We start from the raw sequence: 19681 nt of genomic DNA on the forward strand, positions 1-19681 counted from the left end.
GGAATAATAAACTGTTATTTCTTTGTTGTGAAACAGACTATACCATTTAATACCTTACATTACTATATTTTTTATTTCAAATAATTATAATTCTTGGTAAAAATTTTACACGGGTCAGTTATATTATACTTATATTGTAAATATTACAAATATTATGGTAACATTTATTATAAATTTATTAATTTACTATAAAAATTATATTCCTAACTATAATCTTTTTACTATGCCATTATAATTCCAAATATCATACATTTTTCTCTCAGTGCATCAAAGAAAGAGTTTTTTCGAGAAATATATGCATTAGAGTAATTTACGAATATTGTTTTGAAGAATACATGTTATCTATGTGAGCTTTCTATATAATTTTCAATAGAAATTAAAATTCAATATTTCACTATACAGGGTGTCTCACACTCTCCTCCGGGAATTTTGTGGGGACGTAGAACAGGTTGAGGTGAACATAAAAGTCCTATACCGTTTTGCGATATTCGCAATAATTATCGAGATCTTAATTATGGAAAATTTGTGAATGATCATGTAGGATATGGTAAATGAGTTATAATAACGACGACTGCCGTCGTGTACTTATACTTTAGGTCAAATTGAACAAAAAAGTCCTCTACCATTTTGCAAATAATCACATAGATTTTTAATTATTAATTAAAGAAGATGAGTGCATTATCACGCAAAATTGTGCAATAATTTTCTTTAATCAATAATTAAAAATCTATATGATTATTTGGAAAATGGTAGAGGACTTTTTTATTCAATTTGACCTAAGTAAACCTAATAAGTACACGACGGCAGTCGTCGCTACTATAACTCATTTACCATATTCTGCATGATCATTTACAAGTTTTCTACAATATCTCGATAATTATTGCGAATATCACAAAACGGTATAGGACTTTTATGTTCACCTCAACCTGTTCTACGTCTCTACAAAATGCCCGAATGAGAGTGTGAGACACCCTGTATATTCACACCCAATTTTATCATATAAATTGGAGCAGTAATTGCGCTGTAATTTTTGCAAAAAGAAATCAGTGTCACGATAGCAATAGTTCTACATCGTTTTCATCCCTGAGTGAGGAATGCTCTATTTCATTTTTGCATATACCTTCACTATACAAAAGCATTTTTAATTCGATCAAGTCAATACGCATGTAGAAAGAACTAATCTTTGCAGAAAGATTCATGATAACTGTGTCTTATCGTTTTCCTTTCATATTGAGGAATGCCTCGCATCATTTTCGCACGTACTTTCACCATGCAAAAAGATTTTTAACTCGGCGCATGTAGAAAGAACTAATCTTTGCAGAAAGATTCGGTGTCATGATAGTAACCATTCCTTATCATTTTCCTCTCATATTGAGGAACGCTCCGCTTCATTTATGCACATACTTTCATCATGTAAAAAGATTTTTAACTCAGCGCATATAGAAAGAAGTAATTTTTGCAGAAGAATTCGGTAATTTTGTTATGATAGCATTTTCTTATCATTTTCCTCTTATATTGAGGAATGCTCCGCTTTATTTTTGCATGTACTTTCACCATGTCAAAGTTTTTAATTTAGTACAATCAGCACGACGAAAGTTTTGTCGATATCACGTCAACGAGATTTTCCTACAAATATTACTTTGTATTGACTTGACCGAATTAAAATTCTTTTGTATGATGAAAGTACATGCAAAAATGAAGTAGATCATTCCTCACTCAGAAATGAAAACGATGTGGAACTTTTGCCATCGTGACACTGATTTCCTTTTGCAAAAATTACAGCGCACTTACTGCTCCAATTTATAAGATAAAATTACGTGCGAAAATATAGTGAAACATTGCTCAGTGCATAACTAAAATAATATCTAAAATTTCCATTGCAAATTATATAGAAAGCTCACATATTAGATAACATATTCTTCAAAACAATATTCGTAAACTGCATTTATGCGTAGAACTTCTCTAAAAAAACTTTCTTTGATTCACCCAATACACAGGCGGTTTGAAAAATTTATCAGAAAAGCATCCGCATTTACGTAACGTCTATGTGTAAGAAAATTGAAATGACAACGTAGCACACACACACTTGCATTCATATATCTATATGTAGAAATTATGCATATATGAAAAAAAGAAAATAGCGGCATTATGTCAGCGCCTATTTGATGATCGCCTCTACGTTATCGACGCTTAGCGAATTCATCATTCACTTCAGCATCCTTTTAATCGTAAAATTTTGCCATTTCGGACTTTCTACTAAAATATTTCCTCTCATGAACCATGTAAGACAAATATAAAGAGGATTTATTAAGCAAATCGACCCCAAGGAATCGATAGAGCCTATTCAGAAATTCGTCCGATTAGCGGTTATAGCTGAACGAGGAATCTTGCCTGAAATCTTGTCGGCGTTAGTCGGCGTAAATATACGCAGCCGATCTCACGCCGTTCCTCGCTTTGCGCGTTCACTTGACGCTACCGCATCTCTTGATATCGTTAGGTGGAAAACTCTGCCATCTGAGACATCTCCTATCTTTTAGCCTGGTTATCTGACTTTTGAAAACTGCAAATTCACATTTCAAGCCTTGGAGGAATTTGTTAGAAATGCTGGAATTTTAGTAACTGTAGATTAACACGTGGGACATAGCTCAAATGTTCGTGGCCATTTATTGAAGGTTAAAGATTGCTAGGTAAAGTAAGTCGAAAATAGATTGAAATGTGTAACGCGTGCCAAGTTCTAAGACAAAAGATAAAGATTTTTTTCTTAAAGACGAAAACAAACTAGTTTTCCTTTTCACTTTCATCATTTGCATCGACCTCCATTGCTTCTGATGGGAATTCCAATCTTTTTTTGAATTCTTGAATATATTTGAGCAATCGTCTGTCAGAATCCATTATCTGTTAGATATAAATATTAAATTAGAATCAATGTGTATATTTATATGCAATTATCAGGCAATATTATTGCTTTAATTCAATGCTAAGATATCTTCAAGTAGCAAAATTGATTAGTTCCTATTTCTATTTAATATATTTAATTTTTCAAATTGTTTAAATATACATGGTGTCCCATTTTATTAGAATTAGTGTCATACAAAAACATGTCTCAGGTTTTAAGTAAAACGTATGATAGTACTATTGACTAGAGATGTATCGGATATCCCGCAAGTATCCGATATCCGGCCCCTTTTTATTATCCGACCGGATAGCCGGATTTCATTAATATCCGGCCAGATAACCGGATATTAATTTATTAGTATAAGTTTGAAAGTTTGCGTTATTGATGCAGGATTCGAAATCCAAAGTTCTCTAGGAACAAACTAATTATTTTTTATTAAGTCAACTCTGTAAAATACAATTTTTTTGAAAATTTATTTTTAACAATATTTGGCTCGTGCCTTGCAGTACCGCCAGAGTGACCTACTCTTTCAGATCAGCATAATACGCGATATGCGACGGACAATATCCAATGATCGTACTGATACTTCAGAAAAAGTATACGCTCATTGGATATTACGCGTCGCATATCGCGTCGTGCATCATGCTAATTTTCCAAACGTTCCTCATGTTTATACCAATCTAACCTAATTTAACCGCTTATCGAGTATATAAAAAAATTTGTGTTACTAAAATATAATTTAGTCGATAAGTAAAGTAATTAAAAATTATTAGCATATTTTATATATCCAAGACTAAGAAAAAAATAAAGACTTTGTTATAAGCTACGTGGTTTGAATACCTTGAAAAAGACATCATATGATCGATTTTTGGAAAAAAACTTCTATGTGTATTTTATTGCGATATTTATGCCATCATATGCAAAATTATAACTTATATAAATGTTAATATAGAAATTTTTTTTATAGAAATTAGTACCGAATATCCAGTATCTGGTATACAGGGTGTCCCAGAGTCTCTTTCGCATATGTTGTGGAAATGTAGAATGGGTTGAGGTGAACATAAAAGTCTTATACCGTTTTGCGATATTCGCAATAATAACCGAAAAATTAATTGTAAAAGATTAAGAAAAAACGCACGCTGAGTGGTTGAGGGAGGAATGCTCGCGGCCTAATAATATAGCGCATAGATGTCAACACGTGGTGATTGGAAAAACAACGTATCGTTGCCTGTACTTATATCGCTGCACTCCTACATCTCGACTCGGCGCAGTGCGATAAGACGTAATCATAGCAATATAAGACGCGCGCTAACATCTGCCTGCTACATTACTGGGTCGCGAGTGCTCCTCCCTCAACGATTCAGCGTACGTTTCTCCTTAATCTTTTACAATTAATTTTTTCGGTTATTATTGCGAATATCGCAAAACGGTATAGGACTTTTATGTTTACCTCAACCTGTTCTATATTTTCACAAAATATGCGAAGGAGAGTCTGGCACATCCTATATAGATATCACGTTATATCCGGTATCCGGCAAATTCAGTATCTGACACATCCTTACTATTGGTGTTCAACAGAGAAAGCTTTGCAACTGTTGTAAAATTCATGAATCTGATTGGAGTATGCTCTTAATTTTGATTAAATCCAAGAGCATGTACTAATCAGATTCACGAATTTTACAACAGTTGCAAAGCAGCTTTCTCTGCTTTCTCGCAGCCATTGATTTGAATTTATTTTGGACGCGTTAAAGTTTTTTTTTTTTCAAAGTCAGTTTAAATTTCTTTAATGGGATGATATAATTTTTTAACATAAATCGATTCCTAGTCGTTTTGTGTATAAAAATACTGAGAAAAATAATTTTAAAAAATGTATACTTCCCGAAATATTTTACATTTTATCCTAATACTTTTTAGTACAATATCAAAATATGAATTTAGTAAATATGTATGTATATATAAAATATTTCATAAAATATTTTTTGACAATCTCACATTAATATTTTTGCACATAGGATGACAAATTAAATCAATTGTTATAGAAAGATAGAAAAATCTTAAATAAATTGCGTTTGCAAATTCATTAATGTATTAGTATATACCAGTGTACAAAAATTAGTACCACCGATCAATTTCTATCGTCATTATATACAGGGTGAGGCAATAACTATTACCACCTTAAATATTTTTTAATCCATGTAATCCAAAGGAAAATTTGTGTAACCAAATAGCATAGTACAAAGAGGACTATAATATGGCGATAATGACTTTTGTCCAGGTGGAGACTTCAGAGATATCAAGGTCATCTTCATTTTTTTTAATGGAATCGATGATTTGTTTCAATCTATGATAGATGGGCTCAAAACAAGTTCAAAACATATAACAAAATCATTGAACAAAATTAAAAGTAAAAAAGCGATTAAAAAAGTAGGGGTACAACGTATTGACTGATTTTCATTTTATTTTATTATTAGTTTTTATTATTAGTTTATTATATATTTAGTAGTATTATTAAGTAGTATTATAGTAATATTAAAGTAGTATTAAAGTAGTATTAAAGTAGTATTATAAATTTGTTTTATTATTAGTTTGTCCTGAGAACTTGCTAAGATGAGAAATGTTAAAATGTCTTTCAACAGTATTTATTCCATTGAAATGATACCATCTCAATGAAGATAGATATGTCAAGAAAAGAAAACAAACACTTTGGAGAACATCTTAATACGTTCATATACAAGATATTATAAATATGAACAGATTAGTATCGATAAAACAGTTCATCGTGCAAGATGTATCCACTTGAAGAACAAGTTGATATGATCCTCATTTATGAAGAATGTCAACAAAATTCTGTACGAGCGAAAACTTTGTATGCTGAACGATATCCTGATTGTATTCAGCCTTTTCGTCGAACATTTAAAAATCTGCGATAAACTTAGACAAACTGATAGCTTACATATCCGAAAAAGTGAACGTAAAAAGGAAGTAACACATAAAGGAAATGAAATTAATATTCTCGCAATGGTGACTTGAAATCCTCAAATTAGTTCACGACAAATTGAAGAAGAATCTGGTGTTAGTCAGAAGAGCTTACTTCGCACAAATTGATTGGAATCCAGAAACAAATTCCATTATCACAAATTCCATCCGGACCATATTAACTTTCTTCAAGAATTACATGGAATGGATTTAGTGAAGCGAATTACATTTTGTCAACGGGTTCAACATCAAATTCAAAACAATAATTCATTTTTTGATACTGTGTTATTTACTGATGAGGCAACATTTACTAATCGCGGGAATGTTAACTTGCATAACATACATTTCTGGGCAACGGAAAATCCTCATTGGCTGCGGCAAGTCGAACATCAGAGGCAATGGTCTTTGAATGTATGGTGCGATATAATACATGACAAAATTATTGGTCCTTTCATCGACGGACATTTAAATGGTAATAGCTACGCTAATTTTCTTGAGCATTCATTAAGTCTTTTGTTAGAAGACTTGCCTTTAATCACACGACAAACAATGTTGTAGTAGCACGATGGATGCCCGACTTATTTTTCATTGTTTGCAAGAAATAAACTCAATGAAATATTTGTAAATTTGAATTGGACGTGGTTCTGTATTATGGCCACCTCGTTCACTAGACTTGACACCATTGGATTTCTTACAAGGAAACCTAAAAAACATGGTTTACAAAACCAAACGAACTACACCTCAAGACATGCAAGAACGGATTATTGCCTGTGTATCAATAGCTCCCAACGTTATTAGAAGAGCAGGTCAATCAATGATCAGAAGAATCCAATGTTGCACTAATAATGATGCACTAATAATGTTGCACTAATAAAAAAAAAAAGAAAAATGCATCTCGCATGGTGTTAAACGTTGTTTTTGCATGACTCACACGTCCTACCTTGCGCAGAGGTTTTGCTAATCTTTTCAGTATCCATTTTAGTATATAGTAGAATCATACATTTAGTAACACGAAGATTTAGTAGAACATTCTCCCTTGGGATCTTGCTAATCATTATTTCAAACATCATTTCAAACATCTTTTATAAACGTAAAATTCACTTAATTTGAAAAACGTATTTTTATCATTTTTTTACTTTTAATCTTGTTCAATGATCTTGTTATACGTTTTAAACTTGTTTTGAGCCCTTCATCATATGATGGAAACAAAACGTATTCTATTCTATTTAAAATTCTATCTAAAAAAATTCTATTCTATTCTAAAGATTTTAAAAAAATAAAGGTGACCTTGATATCTCTGAAGTACCTCTACCTGGAGAAAAGGTCATTATCGCCATATTTTAGCCTCCTTTGTACTATGCTATTTGGTTACACAAATTTTCCTTTGGACTACATGGATTAAAAAATATTTAAGGTGATAAATAATTATTGCCTCACCCTGTATAAGAGTATTAAGACAAAGTCGAAAAATATGTTACAATAAAATATTTACAATGAATATTTTACAATGAATATTTTTACATTTTGTATAGAAAAATATCAGAATAAAATGTAAAATAACTCTGAAAATATTCACTTTTCGATGATTTTACTCCAGTATTTTTATGTGCAAAATAATTTTCTAGGGATCGATGTAAAAAAAAAAAAAAGAATTGATATAGAATTCCATTTGAAAATTTTAAATTAACTTTGAAAAGATTTTAGTATATCCACCACAAAATTAATATCATACGCTTTTCTTGAAACCTTAAAACTTTATCTGAGACTTTTTTTATACGTCAAGTTTAGAAAATATATAGCTGTTTCCATTAAAATGGAACATCTTGTATTATGCATTTTGTAATCAAAGAACATAATTTTAAACTATCACAGTATATTTCTGAATTGCCATTTATAGATATCTTAACATTTCTATTAGATAAATAATATAAATAATAATTAATGATAACTCTATAACTGAATTATTTGAAAGATTCAGAAAAACGAGAAACGCAGTGAGAAATGACGTACCATTTTTGTAACTTTCTCGATGGCTTCCTGTAAATTCTCCTTCGATGGACCATCCTCGATTTGTATATACAAATTTGTCAAAGATTTAATAAGAGTCTCCTGATCTATTTTGCAATTGGGATCCAGGATTTCGGCTAGTATGGCGAACGCTAGATTGTTGTGCGTGTAGAACGTCTGCTCACCGGACTTCTGACTACTTCGTCTGATTAAGCTCAATATAAATCTGGAAACATGATACGTATCAACCTCTTGCAAAGGACTAATGTCCGGCGCGTCGCAAAGAACTCGCAGAGTCGGAAAGTATGCACTTTCAAGCATTTCTACTGCATCAGGCACACGCATCACGAAGTGATCGAAGAAAGCGCACAGGCACTGTCGTAAGTGAATGTCGTCGATATTGACCGGATTGTAGCATAAAATTATTAAGCGCGACACCAAACTACTGCTGCTGATTCGTCGATTGAGCAATAGCTTGCAGAGACCTTCCGTGGCGGTAGTACGTAATTCCTGATTCTGTAAATGTCCAGCGGAAAAAATTACTGTATGAAAAATTTCTGATTCGATTGTTACATGATTCAACCGTGCTAATGTTACTATACCACGTTATCCAGCAATCCCGTTAATATCTTAACGAAATTGCAAGTGCTCTCTTCAGTACGCTGACTTAATGAGACAACGCTATCTTCATGCGTGTACAGTATGCGGTTCTTTTCAGACCTCTCCTCAGGAGTTTGCAAAATCTCAAAGTACTCTAAGCCATAAACGAGCAAGAGATCAAATATTCCCTTTAAAGCAATTATCCATATATCTGGATTTTCTTGCTCCGTGGAGAATTGATAGAAAAATATCATAAGATGTTTCTTAGCCATTTCTTTATCCAAAATACAATATAGACCTAATGCTCTTAGTGCTAACACATGCACATTATCGGCAGGATGCTGAAAAGACAATTTATCGCGTTAAATAATTGCAAAAGCACGTCTTAACACAGTGTAATGTATACTCACGTCAAGACTGTCCAATACGATAGACATCATACTTCTGAGTGTAGGTGTCAATGCGCGAATGGACTGAACTTGCATCGCGGCGCACAGAATTCCGAGACATTTTGTCATCGTGTCTGCATCATTTTTTTCATCGCGGATATCGTCGGCTATTATCGCTTCGGGAATCTTAGAAAATTGACTTATTTTCTCTTTCAAAGCTGTAATTTTTTCCTTTATGCTGTCTGCTTTCAGAAAATCTTCTTTTTTCACTGTTTCATACAGTTCCTCTTCGAGCTCCAACAAGTCAACCTTCAGTTGCGCTTTCTAAAGGTAGATTGACAAAAAGAAATTAGACAAATTTATCTATACCGCAATATCAAATTTATCAGCAAGTTTTTACATGTACCTGTACATTGTTATCTTTTTGCTGTTCTTCAGAAATTTGTTGAGTGAGTGCACTTTCCTTCAAAGGTAGCCTTGTCTCGCTAATGACGTTAGCTACTAAATCCAACATACTATTAATATTCAACGCTACCTTGGCCAGGTGATCTACTATACATTCAATTATTTTATTGGAACAATAATCGCTCATCAAAGTGTCTATTATCACTTCCTGCAGATTTTTTCTTCCTACTTCGTCTGAGAGATCATATTTTTCAGTTATCTCGAAGAGTTGTAGAAGAATAAATTTGTGACACTGTTTCTCCCATTCTTCATATTGCTTAGACGATATGAAAGCGATAAATTCTCGTATATAGTTACAAAAACCAGTTAATTCTGGGATGATTAATTCTAACTCTTCTGTGAGCGACAAATGATAGAGATGATTTATTACACATTTCCAATATAAAACATTTTCGTTTGACAAACTGGACAGTGGAATCAATCTTGTATTTTTATCTATTGGTACTTGCTCTAACAAAGTTTTCAGATCTGCGTTTCTGAAAAAATAATATTTAATATATACAAAATTGTAATTAATTTTCTATTGCCTCTTTGACTGACAAACGTTAGTGTCCTCGTATAAGCGAAAAATGTCGCGAGAAATATTATTAAATTTTTAAATAAAAATTTAGAGTAATTATTTACAATTCCAACTTTTCCAAATTTTGATTTTTTTGCGGCAATCTTGCTAAAAATATTTGTTGTTACTGCGACAATGATAATCAATGGGGGGAGCCCGAAAAATATGTAACCTACCTATTGTTTTTTTTTTCTAACGTATGAATCATGTCTGTATGAGTAAATGTTCAGAAGTGCTACTCCATAAAAAACCGTGGTTTTTTTTGTAGTACTTGACATACAGAATAGTTGAAATACTTGAAATACAGAAATAGCTACAAAAAGACATATATACAAGATTTTAAGAGAAGCTTACGATTTTTATAGGAAAAATCTGTGGCCACATGTACATACGAACAGTGCACGAATTAGAAATATATTTGAATATGCATGGGTAACGAAGCATTATTGAAACTTTAGTATTATTTAAACATTTGCAAACGATGAACTGGGGATCCAGCGGGCAAAGTCCCTAGTCAAGAGGGGTTCGCGGGAGGCTTCGCCTCTCCCCCCTCTCGGTTTGGCAAAAATAACATTCTAAAAAAAAAAAGAAAAATGTATCTCGCATAGTATTAAATCATGGACGTAGTATATATGGACCCTGCATACGGCCAGAAAAGTGAACTCAACATGTAGAAAGAGACCATAGATATAATATACATAGACTCCGCATACAGTCAGAAAAAAGAAGTCAATATGCAGCCCTTCTGTTCTCTGTCTCTTTCTGCACAGACAAAGTGTGCAATAAGATTTAAGTAAGACGTTTACTTGCTAGTCTAGGAGTGTTGTTGCGCTCTATAATATTGTGGAAACGAGAAATGGATGCACACGCGACAAAAAAAAAGTGACAAAATAGGAAGAAAACTATAGCCCCTCTATTCTCGCTCTCTTTCTATGTTGGCTTCACTCTATTAAACGACAGAATATAGGGCATTCGAAGTCCACGTATACTATGTCCATGTGTTAAACGTATGTTGTTTTTGCATATGATTCACATGTCCTACCTTGCGCAGGGATTTTGTTAATCTTTTCAGTATCCATTTTAGTATATAGTAGACTCATACATTTAGTAAGACGAAGATTTAGTAGAACATTCTCCCTTGGGGTCTTGCTAATCTTTTCGATATTAACAATTTTTAGTATATTGTAGACTCATTTATTTAGTAAAAAGAAAATTTAATAGATATATTTATAAAAATGTAAGACTGTTAATGCAAGGTGGAATATATTATAATTATCAAATCTTTGCCTTACTAAATAGATGAATTTATAATATATTAAAAATAGAGTAATAGAAAAGATTAACAAGGCCCCTGACGCAAGATGGGACGTATCATGAATTATTAATTATGTTAATGTATATTATTTTATAGTTATTTTATAAAACTTATATATATTTTTTTTTATTTTCTCTCTCTCTACAATATATTACAATATATTAAAATAAATGTACAATATATTAAAAATAAATTAACACAAAAGATTAACAAAGTCCTTGACAAGAATATTTTCTCAATTTTTGCTCATTTGTTGTATTTTATAGGTAGGTTACATATTTCTCACGCTTCCCTCATCGATTATCACTGTCGCAGTGACAATAAATACTTTTAGCAAGATTGCCGCAAAAAATCAAAATTCGGAAAAGTCCGAGTTGTAAATAATTATCAAATTTAATTATTATTGCATTCGTACAGCTTCATAAAAACGAGTGGATGTATTAAAATATTAATTTATTATCGACCTATCGACCAAAGTGAAGCTTAAATTTGATAACAGCAAATTAGCCGTATTAGTTTCACATCTCACTATGAGCGCGCGCTAATACTTTCAGAATCTATTAACAAAAATTATACTAACAGAATTAAGAAAATTACCATACAAATATAATGTATAAGATTGTAAACGAAAAGTCAGAATATTTCAACGCCAGTTAAACCATTTTAATATAATTAGAAAATAAAATTTCAACTGAACACTCGACTCATAAGAGAACAATGGTCAATATCTATCACTAAAAGTTATACTTAAAAAATGAAGAAAACGCATCACCATATAAGTATAATCTAAAAGTTGTAAATGAAAAATCAGGAAGTTTCAAAGTCAATTATTAAACCACTTTTATATAATTAGAAAATAAAATTTTAACTGAGCATTACTCATACAAGAGTGACTTATACAAAAGCAGAAGGATTGAGAATTCAGACACCTAAGTATACTAATATTGACTAAATGACTGAGTTTTTAGGGTATTTCCCGGATGTCCGGGAAACTTTGAAAATTACTAGAATAATTAAGAGACAATATTTCAAAAGAATAAAAAAGAAAAAAACAAACAAAATCAATTAATTAAAAATCAACTATCACAACAATTAATAACAGATGATAGAAGAATATTAACAGGTTGTTACTCGCAACATTTTCAAGTATCCGAGAATTTGAGTAACAAGTAAAAGACATTAGTATTCAAATGCAAAAACTGCCAGATATACAGAATGCTGGACACAACTTGCACATCCATTTGTGTGTGAGTAACACTCATTAAACTAAATATAAAAGTCCTCTACTATTTTGCAAACTGCATGAAATTTTTAGTTATTGACTGAAGTAGTTTAGTGAATGATTGCGCATGATGCAGTGCAGAATATGACAGTAAGAACAATTTCCCTTGTATATTTGTACATTAGGTCAAACTGAACTAAAAAGTCTTCTACCATTTTATAAATAATCACGTAGATTTTTAATGAAAGAAAATTGGCAAACAATCTCGCATAATTATTTACCAATCTTCTATAAATTAATAACTCAAAAATATTTTTGCAAAATGACAAAATTTTTTTTAAATTTATCAAACTTAACATAAAATTCTTCTACTATTTCACAAACAACAATGAAATTTTGAATTATTAATTAAAGAAGATTGGTGAATGTGTGATCACACGCGATATAATAGATTAGCTGAAATTATGAAATTAATGACGATATCTGCTGCTGTACGTTTTTACATTAAATTAAACTCAACAGAAAAGTTTTATACCATTTTGCAAATATCCATGTAGATTTTTAGTTATTAATTAAAGAGAATTAATGAATTATCAATCATGCATCAATTTTAATTAGTAACTAAAAATCTACGTGAACATTTATAAAATGTTGGATAATTTTCGTATTTAATTTAATCTCATATACAAGCACATGACAGACATCTCCAACCTATCATGTCATGCGTAATCATAAATTTTCTTTAATCAATAACTTAAAATTTTACACTATTGTTTGTTGTTGCGAAATAGTAGAGGAATTTTATGTTCAGTTTGATGAGTTCTATCTGAACATAATAGATGTGTCAATAATTGTTAAGCCCGTATCAGACTATAGATTAGGATTGAGATTGAATTGAAATTTAGTCAATCAGAGCAAAATTCACTAAGCTCAAGTTTGGTGAACATTGCTCTGATTGGCCAATTTTCAATTCAATCTCAATCCGTAGTCTGATACGGGCTTTAGACATCCTGTAAACTATATTTTTGCTTATTCCCTTCTTTTTAGACTTACTTGAATAATGTTTGTAAAGCTAAAGTTGCGGTCTCTGTTCCTATTCCAGCATCCAGAGCATGTATGAAGTTGATATATTCTCCCTTATAATATCGTAGCCATGTTGGTAACAAAACATTACCTACACATGTTTTAACACTCTCAGATCTGTCTTTAAGACCATCTTTTAACAAGCGTTCCCTTTGTTCAATTGTCAAGGATCGTACTGTAATCTTGCTGATAAATTCATATGCCATCTTGCGTACAGAGTCATCAATATCACGTGTTTTCTTCAATGCAGCATGTAAGGTTTTTTGATTTTTTCCCATGGTCGCGAGAACAGCTCTGCGAACTTCAGCCTGTGGGTCTTTAGATAGATGAAACAAATACATTTTTATTATAGGACACTGTTCATCAGATGGATCCTGCAGTCTGTGCAAGGCAAAAACTGCCTGTGCTCTAACTTTAGGAGACTTGTCCAGCAATCGATCCATCATGCTGACTGTAATTTGGTCACATAGACTGTCATCAATGAAAGCATGATCACCCATAGAGTTTAGAAGCATGTTCAAGAAATGACAGATGCGATATCTTATTGCCTTGTCTTTTGCATTATGACTTGACAAGAGAAATGTGAATAATTTGTTGACAAATGGTGGCATTGGTTCTGTAGTTTCACTCTCTGTACACGAACACAAGCTCATAGAGAATTTAGCACAGAACTCCAATGTGTTTATAATACGTGGGTGTTGTTGAGCCATCATGAGAGGCACTTTCAAGCACGAAAGAAAACATTTCCAGAATGTATCTAAATCAGTCTAAAAGAAGGATAGAAAGTTACAAAACCAATTTTGTTGAAAATTTAAGATTTTTTTCAAAATTTGTTTGAATAAATATAACTGAATGACCAACAAAACAGGTTATTTTATACTACTGTATGTATGCTATCGCACTCTCTCTTGAGTGAATTTTAAATTTAAAAATTAAATTTGTCTATATATATATACATAAATATGTTATTCTTTTATATATATATATATATATATATATATATATATATATATATATATATATATATATATATATATTTTTTTTTTTTATATATATATATATATATATATATATATATATATATATATATATATGTTATATTCATAAAATTAAAATAAAACCAAGTGGGAAGTTTGACTATGTAACTGTTTTACGTAGTTAAAGAACAAAATTAAAGTCATATATTTTAAGAACAAAAAAGCCGAATTAAAATTAAAATTTACTTTGTGAAGAACAACGTAATTCTCACTCACTCTTTCGTATAGCTTAGTAAGTTTTTTCATGTATCGTGGATGGTCTGTTTTGTTAAACTGCGCATTGCAGAATATATTTTTCATATTATTCTCTACCGCACGCGTCATAATCGTTGTTGTCTTTCCTTCTGAATTGGTATACAATCCTTCTATTCCAGATCTTTCACCCTCGTTGTCTTTGATACATAACTACTGAACCCGTCAATTTACTGAACGTTAATTTTCAAACAGATGTCAACAAAACAATAGTGTCTCCATCTATGAAATACAACGAATGCATCTAGTACTACAACTGCTCACTGGGCTATGTTCCAAAACTCTACTCGACGGGTAGAGTAGCATTTCATTGATCAATAAGAACAAAGATAATTAGGATTTTTTTTATCAAAATTGGTCAATTAAATGTACTCTACCCACCAAGTAGAATTTTGGAACGCAGCCCAGGGTAGCGATCACGTAACTTCGAGCGAATCTTTTCACTTTTCACTCTATCGATTTCACGTGAACTTTTTCATTGTTCACGCAATCAAATAACTCTATACGTGAAAAGCACAAGTCACTAAACATGGTTCCTATATGATTTCAATATCGGCCAAAACAGCTGTATCCATCGGCTATGAACACATAACCTTAAAAACATCGCTAAAACCTTAGGACTGTTATGTTTTCTGTATCTCATCACAGCAGTATCATAATATATTCCGTATTCATCATGTCACTAGATTTTCACTTTTCCGCCAGCACATTTCACGGCTGACAAGTTTACGTGAAAAGTCCGATCCGTCTCTCAAGGCCAAATCACACTAGCGATTAGCGATTGATGATTGAACTGACGATTGAAGATTGGAACTTGACCAATTGGAACAAAGCAAGCCAAGGCTGAAGCTTATTCATTCGTTAAAATCTAATCTTTAATTGTCAATCGCCAATCGCTAGTATGATTTGGCCTTCACGGACACGATTTGGTAATCCGATTAGCCTAGGGAACTTTCTCTCTAGACAATTTACATCACTGTGATTAATCCGATTGCTACACGTAACATCCAAAATAATGTTTGTGTTGTAACGTCCGGATCTATTTTAGAACATTAACAATATATTATTATAGACCGGGAGGCCGACTTGTCTGATTTCAGACATCACTAGATATTATATCCCTATGTTACTAGATGTAAGTACGTGCGCATATGCATATTCGCGAGCGTTAAAACATTATAATTAAAATGCCGAATGCTGCGTGCTGCTGGAGAGTCTCGAAATCGACGGATCTCGGATCGACCCAAAGAAACCGCTATCGCTCAGTGCGATAAGCCAACATAAACAGGAGCATGAAAGCTGAATCCTAAACACCACTCAGGACACCGACGCGGTGACATCATGCAAAGGAATGAATCTCTTCCCTCGCCATAACTCCATGGACCAATCGGAGAACGACTCTCAGCGACAAAGCGACGTATAAAAGCGCGCGCATTTGTAGAGAAGGCAATATATATAATTATTTTCTTCTCATAGTTAGTCTCTGGTAGCTTCATGTACTTATTCAGTATATTATACTTAGTCGTAAAATCCGACTGTGTTGCAATTACTTTTGCCTACCCTTCATATTTCAAACGTTGCGAAATCAAATTCTGAATCGCGGGCCGCATCAACCCGCGTGGTATCGGAACATCCGAGGCCGAGCCAGGAGAACAAGCACCGCTGACTTTTCGCCAGATTCATCAATCGTTTCGCCAGGCTCCCGAGACCCAGGGTAAACTCGGTGAAAAGCAGAGTGACCCAAAAGCGGAGCCATCACTCTGTTGACCGTCCACGTAAGTCACTGATTTCACTACTTTCAAATTTCCCTATATAGTTATCTATCGTGGACGTAACAGTGTCGACTTGTTGGAAAGCAACCTAAATATACTCTACCCACCGAGAGGTGGAACCCGATTGACCACGGTACGATTGGACATAGATTGTAATGATTGGCTCGACCTGGTAATTAACTAGATAATTCTTTATATCGGTTGGTTGTGTCCAATCGTACCGTGATCAATCGGGTCTCCCCATCGAGTAGAATTTTAGAACATAGCCTAGAAGTCTGGGGCCTTATTCTCGAAAAATATCGCATACGATATTTCGATAAAAAGTTATAGTATACGTCACATGAACTATAGCTTTTCATTGAAATATTGTATGCAATATGGCCCCTATGCCTCGAACTCACGTTCCATCTCAGTTTTTTTTTATATCTATGGTTTTGATATAGTTTAGTACGACGGCTAATCTATGTTTATACACAGTTCGTGGTGGCTCGTTGCCGAGTTAGATTCGTGTATGGTCTTCTCGAGGTGCATGACGTAACGAAGTCGTTGCCTGGCGCAGTATTTCTTAGTGGCCATTTTGTTTTCGACCGCACTGGCTGATTAAGGTATTACACATATAGATAATTAGTGTTAAAACTTTAGGCGATCCAGCGAGACGTTCGACGAGGCGGCCACGTCCGCTTGCACAAAGCAAATAGTCGTAGAAGGGTTGTCGCCACCCCGGTAGTAAATCTCGAAGAAGGTCGTTGAAGAGACGGCACGCGTTTTCCTCTGACCTCTACACCCTTCTTATTTTCCTCATCACCTCAAGGTCTAAAGCTATGTTTCCTCTGAAATCCTTCAAATACCCCATTGTCGCCTCCTGAATCACCTAAACGGATCTTCATTCTTTCGTTCCCTATTTATCTCTAACTACATGGTCTTTTCCGGAAACCAAGAATTTTCGAGACAAACTGGCGACATACATAGAAGTTGATTAGCAATAGAAGTTTAAGCTCTAAATCCATCATTGATCAATGATCTTGATCTCATTATACTTTCTAAACACTTGTATTTGCAACATTATGAAATAACAGACAATAAGTACAGGAAATTGCTCTATCCTCTTTGGTCTCTCTTCTTGAGATGTCCCTTCGCACTAAGAGGCAGACTGTCAAGTTGTGCGATCACCATACTGTGTTTCTTTTTGTACTTTTAATATGTACTGTTAAAAACCTACAATAGCTTAAATATTAAGTAAAAGCTTTATCATGATAGAACTTGGTAAGTGATTCAAAGATTATACTATGCAATGACTCATAGCTTGGTGGTTGCAGGCAAGGCTATATCGCTCAATGCGAAGTGTCCTCTCTCTCTCTCTCTCTCTCTCTCTCTCTCTCTCTCTCTCTCTCTCTCTCTGTATGGTTTCATCTTAATTATTTCCACTTAATCTACTTAATTATATCATGTTCTCTCGCTCAAAGTCTGTCTATATATATCTCTCTCGCGAATATACAGTTAAAGAGAAAAAAAGTCCAAGTCAGAGATGAAGGCGCGATGGTCCGAAATGAGCCGTGTACTCATGGAAGGTAGTTTCTATCCTTATAGGTGTGTCCGTGTGCGTCCGTTCATCAGTACGGCCCAGTGCAGCGCAATGGACTCAAAGCGGTACGAACGCAGCGGCAGGTCGAATACCGAATCGCCACCCGCTCCGCCCTCGCCCCCCATGTATAGCACAGGTTACAGTACATCACAACAGCACGATAGCCACAAGAGCAGAGGCAGCTCGCGGCGTACGCCCTCGCCCGGCACGGACAGTTACGCCCACCGAAGCAGTAGATCCTCACGGAACGATTCACCGTCTCAGGAGCGACGTAGGCAACGTCGTCGCAGCGGCTCCAAATCATCCCCAGCGCGCTCTCACAGACGCTCGCGTTCATGTGACAAGGACCGGGAACGGGATCGTGATCGCGATAGAGAGAGATCGCGCAAGTACTCGAGAAGAGATAGATCACGATCGAGGTCGCGCGGTAGATCCCGTTCGAGGGATAGGAGACGTAGCCGCAGCCGTAACCGTAGCAGAGATCGGCATAGGTATAGAGAAAGCCGCAGACATCACACCAGGGCGCCCTCGTATGAGTCGGATGCGTTAGAGGATCACGGCGAGGGCGCGAGCGCGGGCGCGGCAATGCATCAGACGGCGATGATCGTCCCACAACCAAACGCCTTCAAGAATGACGGTAGTTTTATGGAAATGTTCAAGAAAATGCAAGAGCAAATGCAGCCAACCGCGCAGAAAGCCACCACCTCGGTATTGGAAGAGAAGTCCGTAGTGCCGCCGCCGTTGATGGTCGGCAAGAGGAGAGGCGGCAGAATCCTAAAGACTGGCATGGTGGCAAAGCCGAAGGCGGAACAGACAGTGGAACAGCCGAAGGACGCGTGGTCGTTATACATGGCAGAGGTGAAGAAGTATCGCGAAGTCTGCTGCCAGGAAGAAGACAATACGCGACCGTTGGTCAAATAGTCCCGCGAACGTCCCGTGTAATGTTTTCTTTATGCACTTCGGCTCGTTACTTTTTCTTCTACTATTTCTTCTTCTTCTTCTTCTAAGATATAGCTAATTATTGTTAATTATTAAGATATCGTATAAGGGACTGCTACTCCCAGAGGCACCTTTCGTTCGTTTCGTTTCGCCGCGAGCCCTCGTGTTTACTCTTGTAAGATACAATGAGATTGCTCTGTAACGATTCGAACGAGAGAAAGAGAGAGATATATATATAGACAGCGAAAGAGAGAGAGAGACATATAGACAGTAAGAGAAAAAGAGAGATACACAACGAAAAGGGAAAAAGTGCCGGGAGAAGCGAATTCATTTTGTGATATAGTGTCGTGTGTGTTTTGAGAGATGAAAGAACGAGAGCGAGAAATGAATTTATCTTTGCGAACGTATCCTGAAGGAGATATAGGTGAAAGTAGAGAGAAAGGGTTAGACGCGACGCGAGAATTTGCGCTAAGATTTAGATAATAAGTAATTTATCACTTGTTAAGCAGTGCCCTATAACACCGCAAGCATGAAGTTCAAGCCGTCGGAAGCCTTGCAAGAACAGTTCCCAAGTGTACCCTTCGATC

The 19681-nt window shown here is 34.5% G+C and overlaps 2 protein-coding genes across 3 annotated transcripts; one reads left to right on the plus strand and one right to left on the minus strand.

The window, feature by feature from the left end:
* Positions 1-2645: 2645 nt before the first annotated feature.
* Positions 2646-15532, minus strand: LOC116845736 (condensin complex subunit 3). Of its 2 annotated transcripts, none has more exons than XM_032818777.1 (8): positions 15183-15526; positions 14766-15023; positions 13483-14279; positions 9275-9809; positions 8890-9192; positions 8482-8820; positions 7883-8395; positions 2646-2895 (listed from the first exon to the last, which is right to left on the minus strand). In XM_032818777.1, exons 2-8 carry the CDS (start codon positions 14871-14873, stop codon positions 2779-2781), a joined length of 2712 nt encoding a protein of 903 aa, XP_032674668.1. In that variant the 5' UTR covers positions 14874-15023; positions 15183-15526; the 3' UTR covers positions 2646-2778. The 2 variants fall into 2 exon arrangements, with proteins under 2 accessions (XP_032674668.1, XP_032674669.1); XM_032818778.1 differs by lacking the exon at positions 2646-2895 and having other exon boundaries at positions 7955-8105; positions 8191-8395; positions 15183-15532.
* A 1497-nt stretch (positions 15533-17029) lies between these two features.
* Positions 17030-19594, plus strand: LOC116845710 (splicing factor U2af large subunit B-like). The gene is made up of 2 exons (XM_032818732.1): positions 17030-17178; positions 18161-19594. The coding sequence occupies exon 2, from the start codon at positions 18207-18209 to the stop codon at positions 19074-19076; it is 870 nt and encodes a 289-aa protein (XP_032674623.1). The 5' UTR covers positions 17030-17178; positions 18161-18206; the 3' UTR covers positions 19077-19594.
* The last annotated feature ends 87 nt before the right edge of the window (positions 19595-19681 follow it).

Source organism: Odontomachus brunneus, unplaced genomic scaffold (genome assembly GCF_010583005.1).
Source record: "Odontomachus brunneus isolate Ranch 3 - 2012 unplaced genomic scaffold, Obru_v1 Obru_scaffold_057, whole genome shotgun sequence".
Lineage (NCBI taxonomy): Eukaryota > Metazoa > Arthropoda > Insecta > Hymenoptera > Formicidae > Odontomachus > Odontomachus brunneus.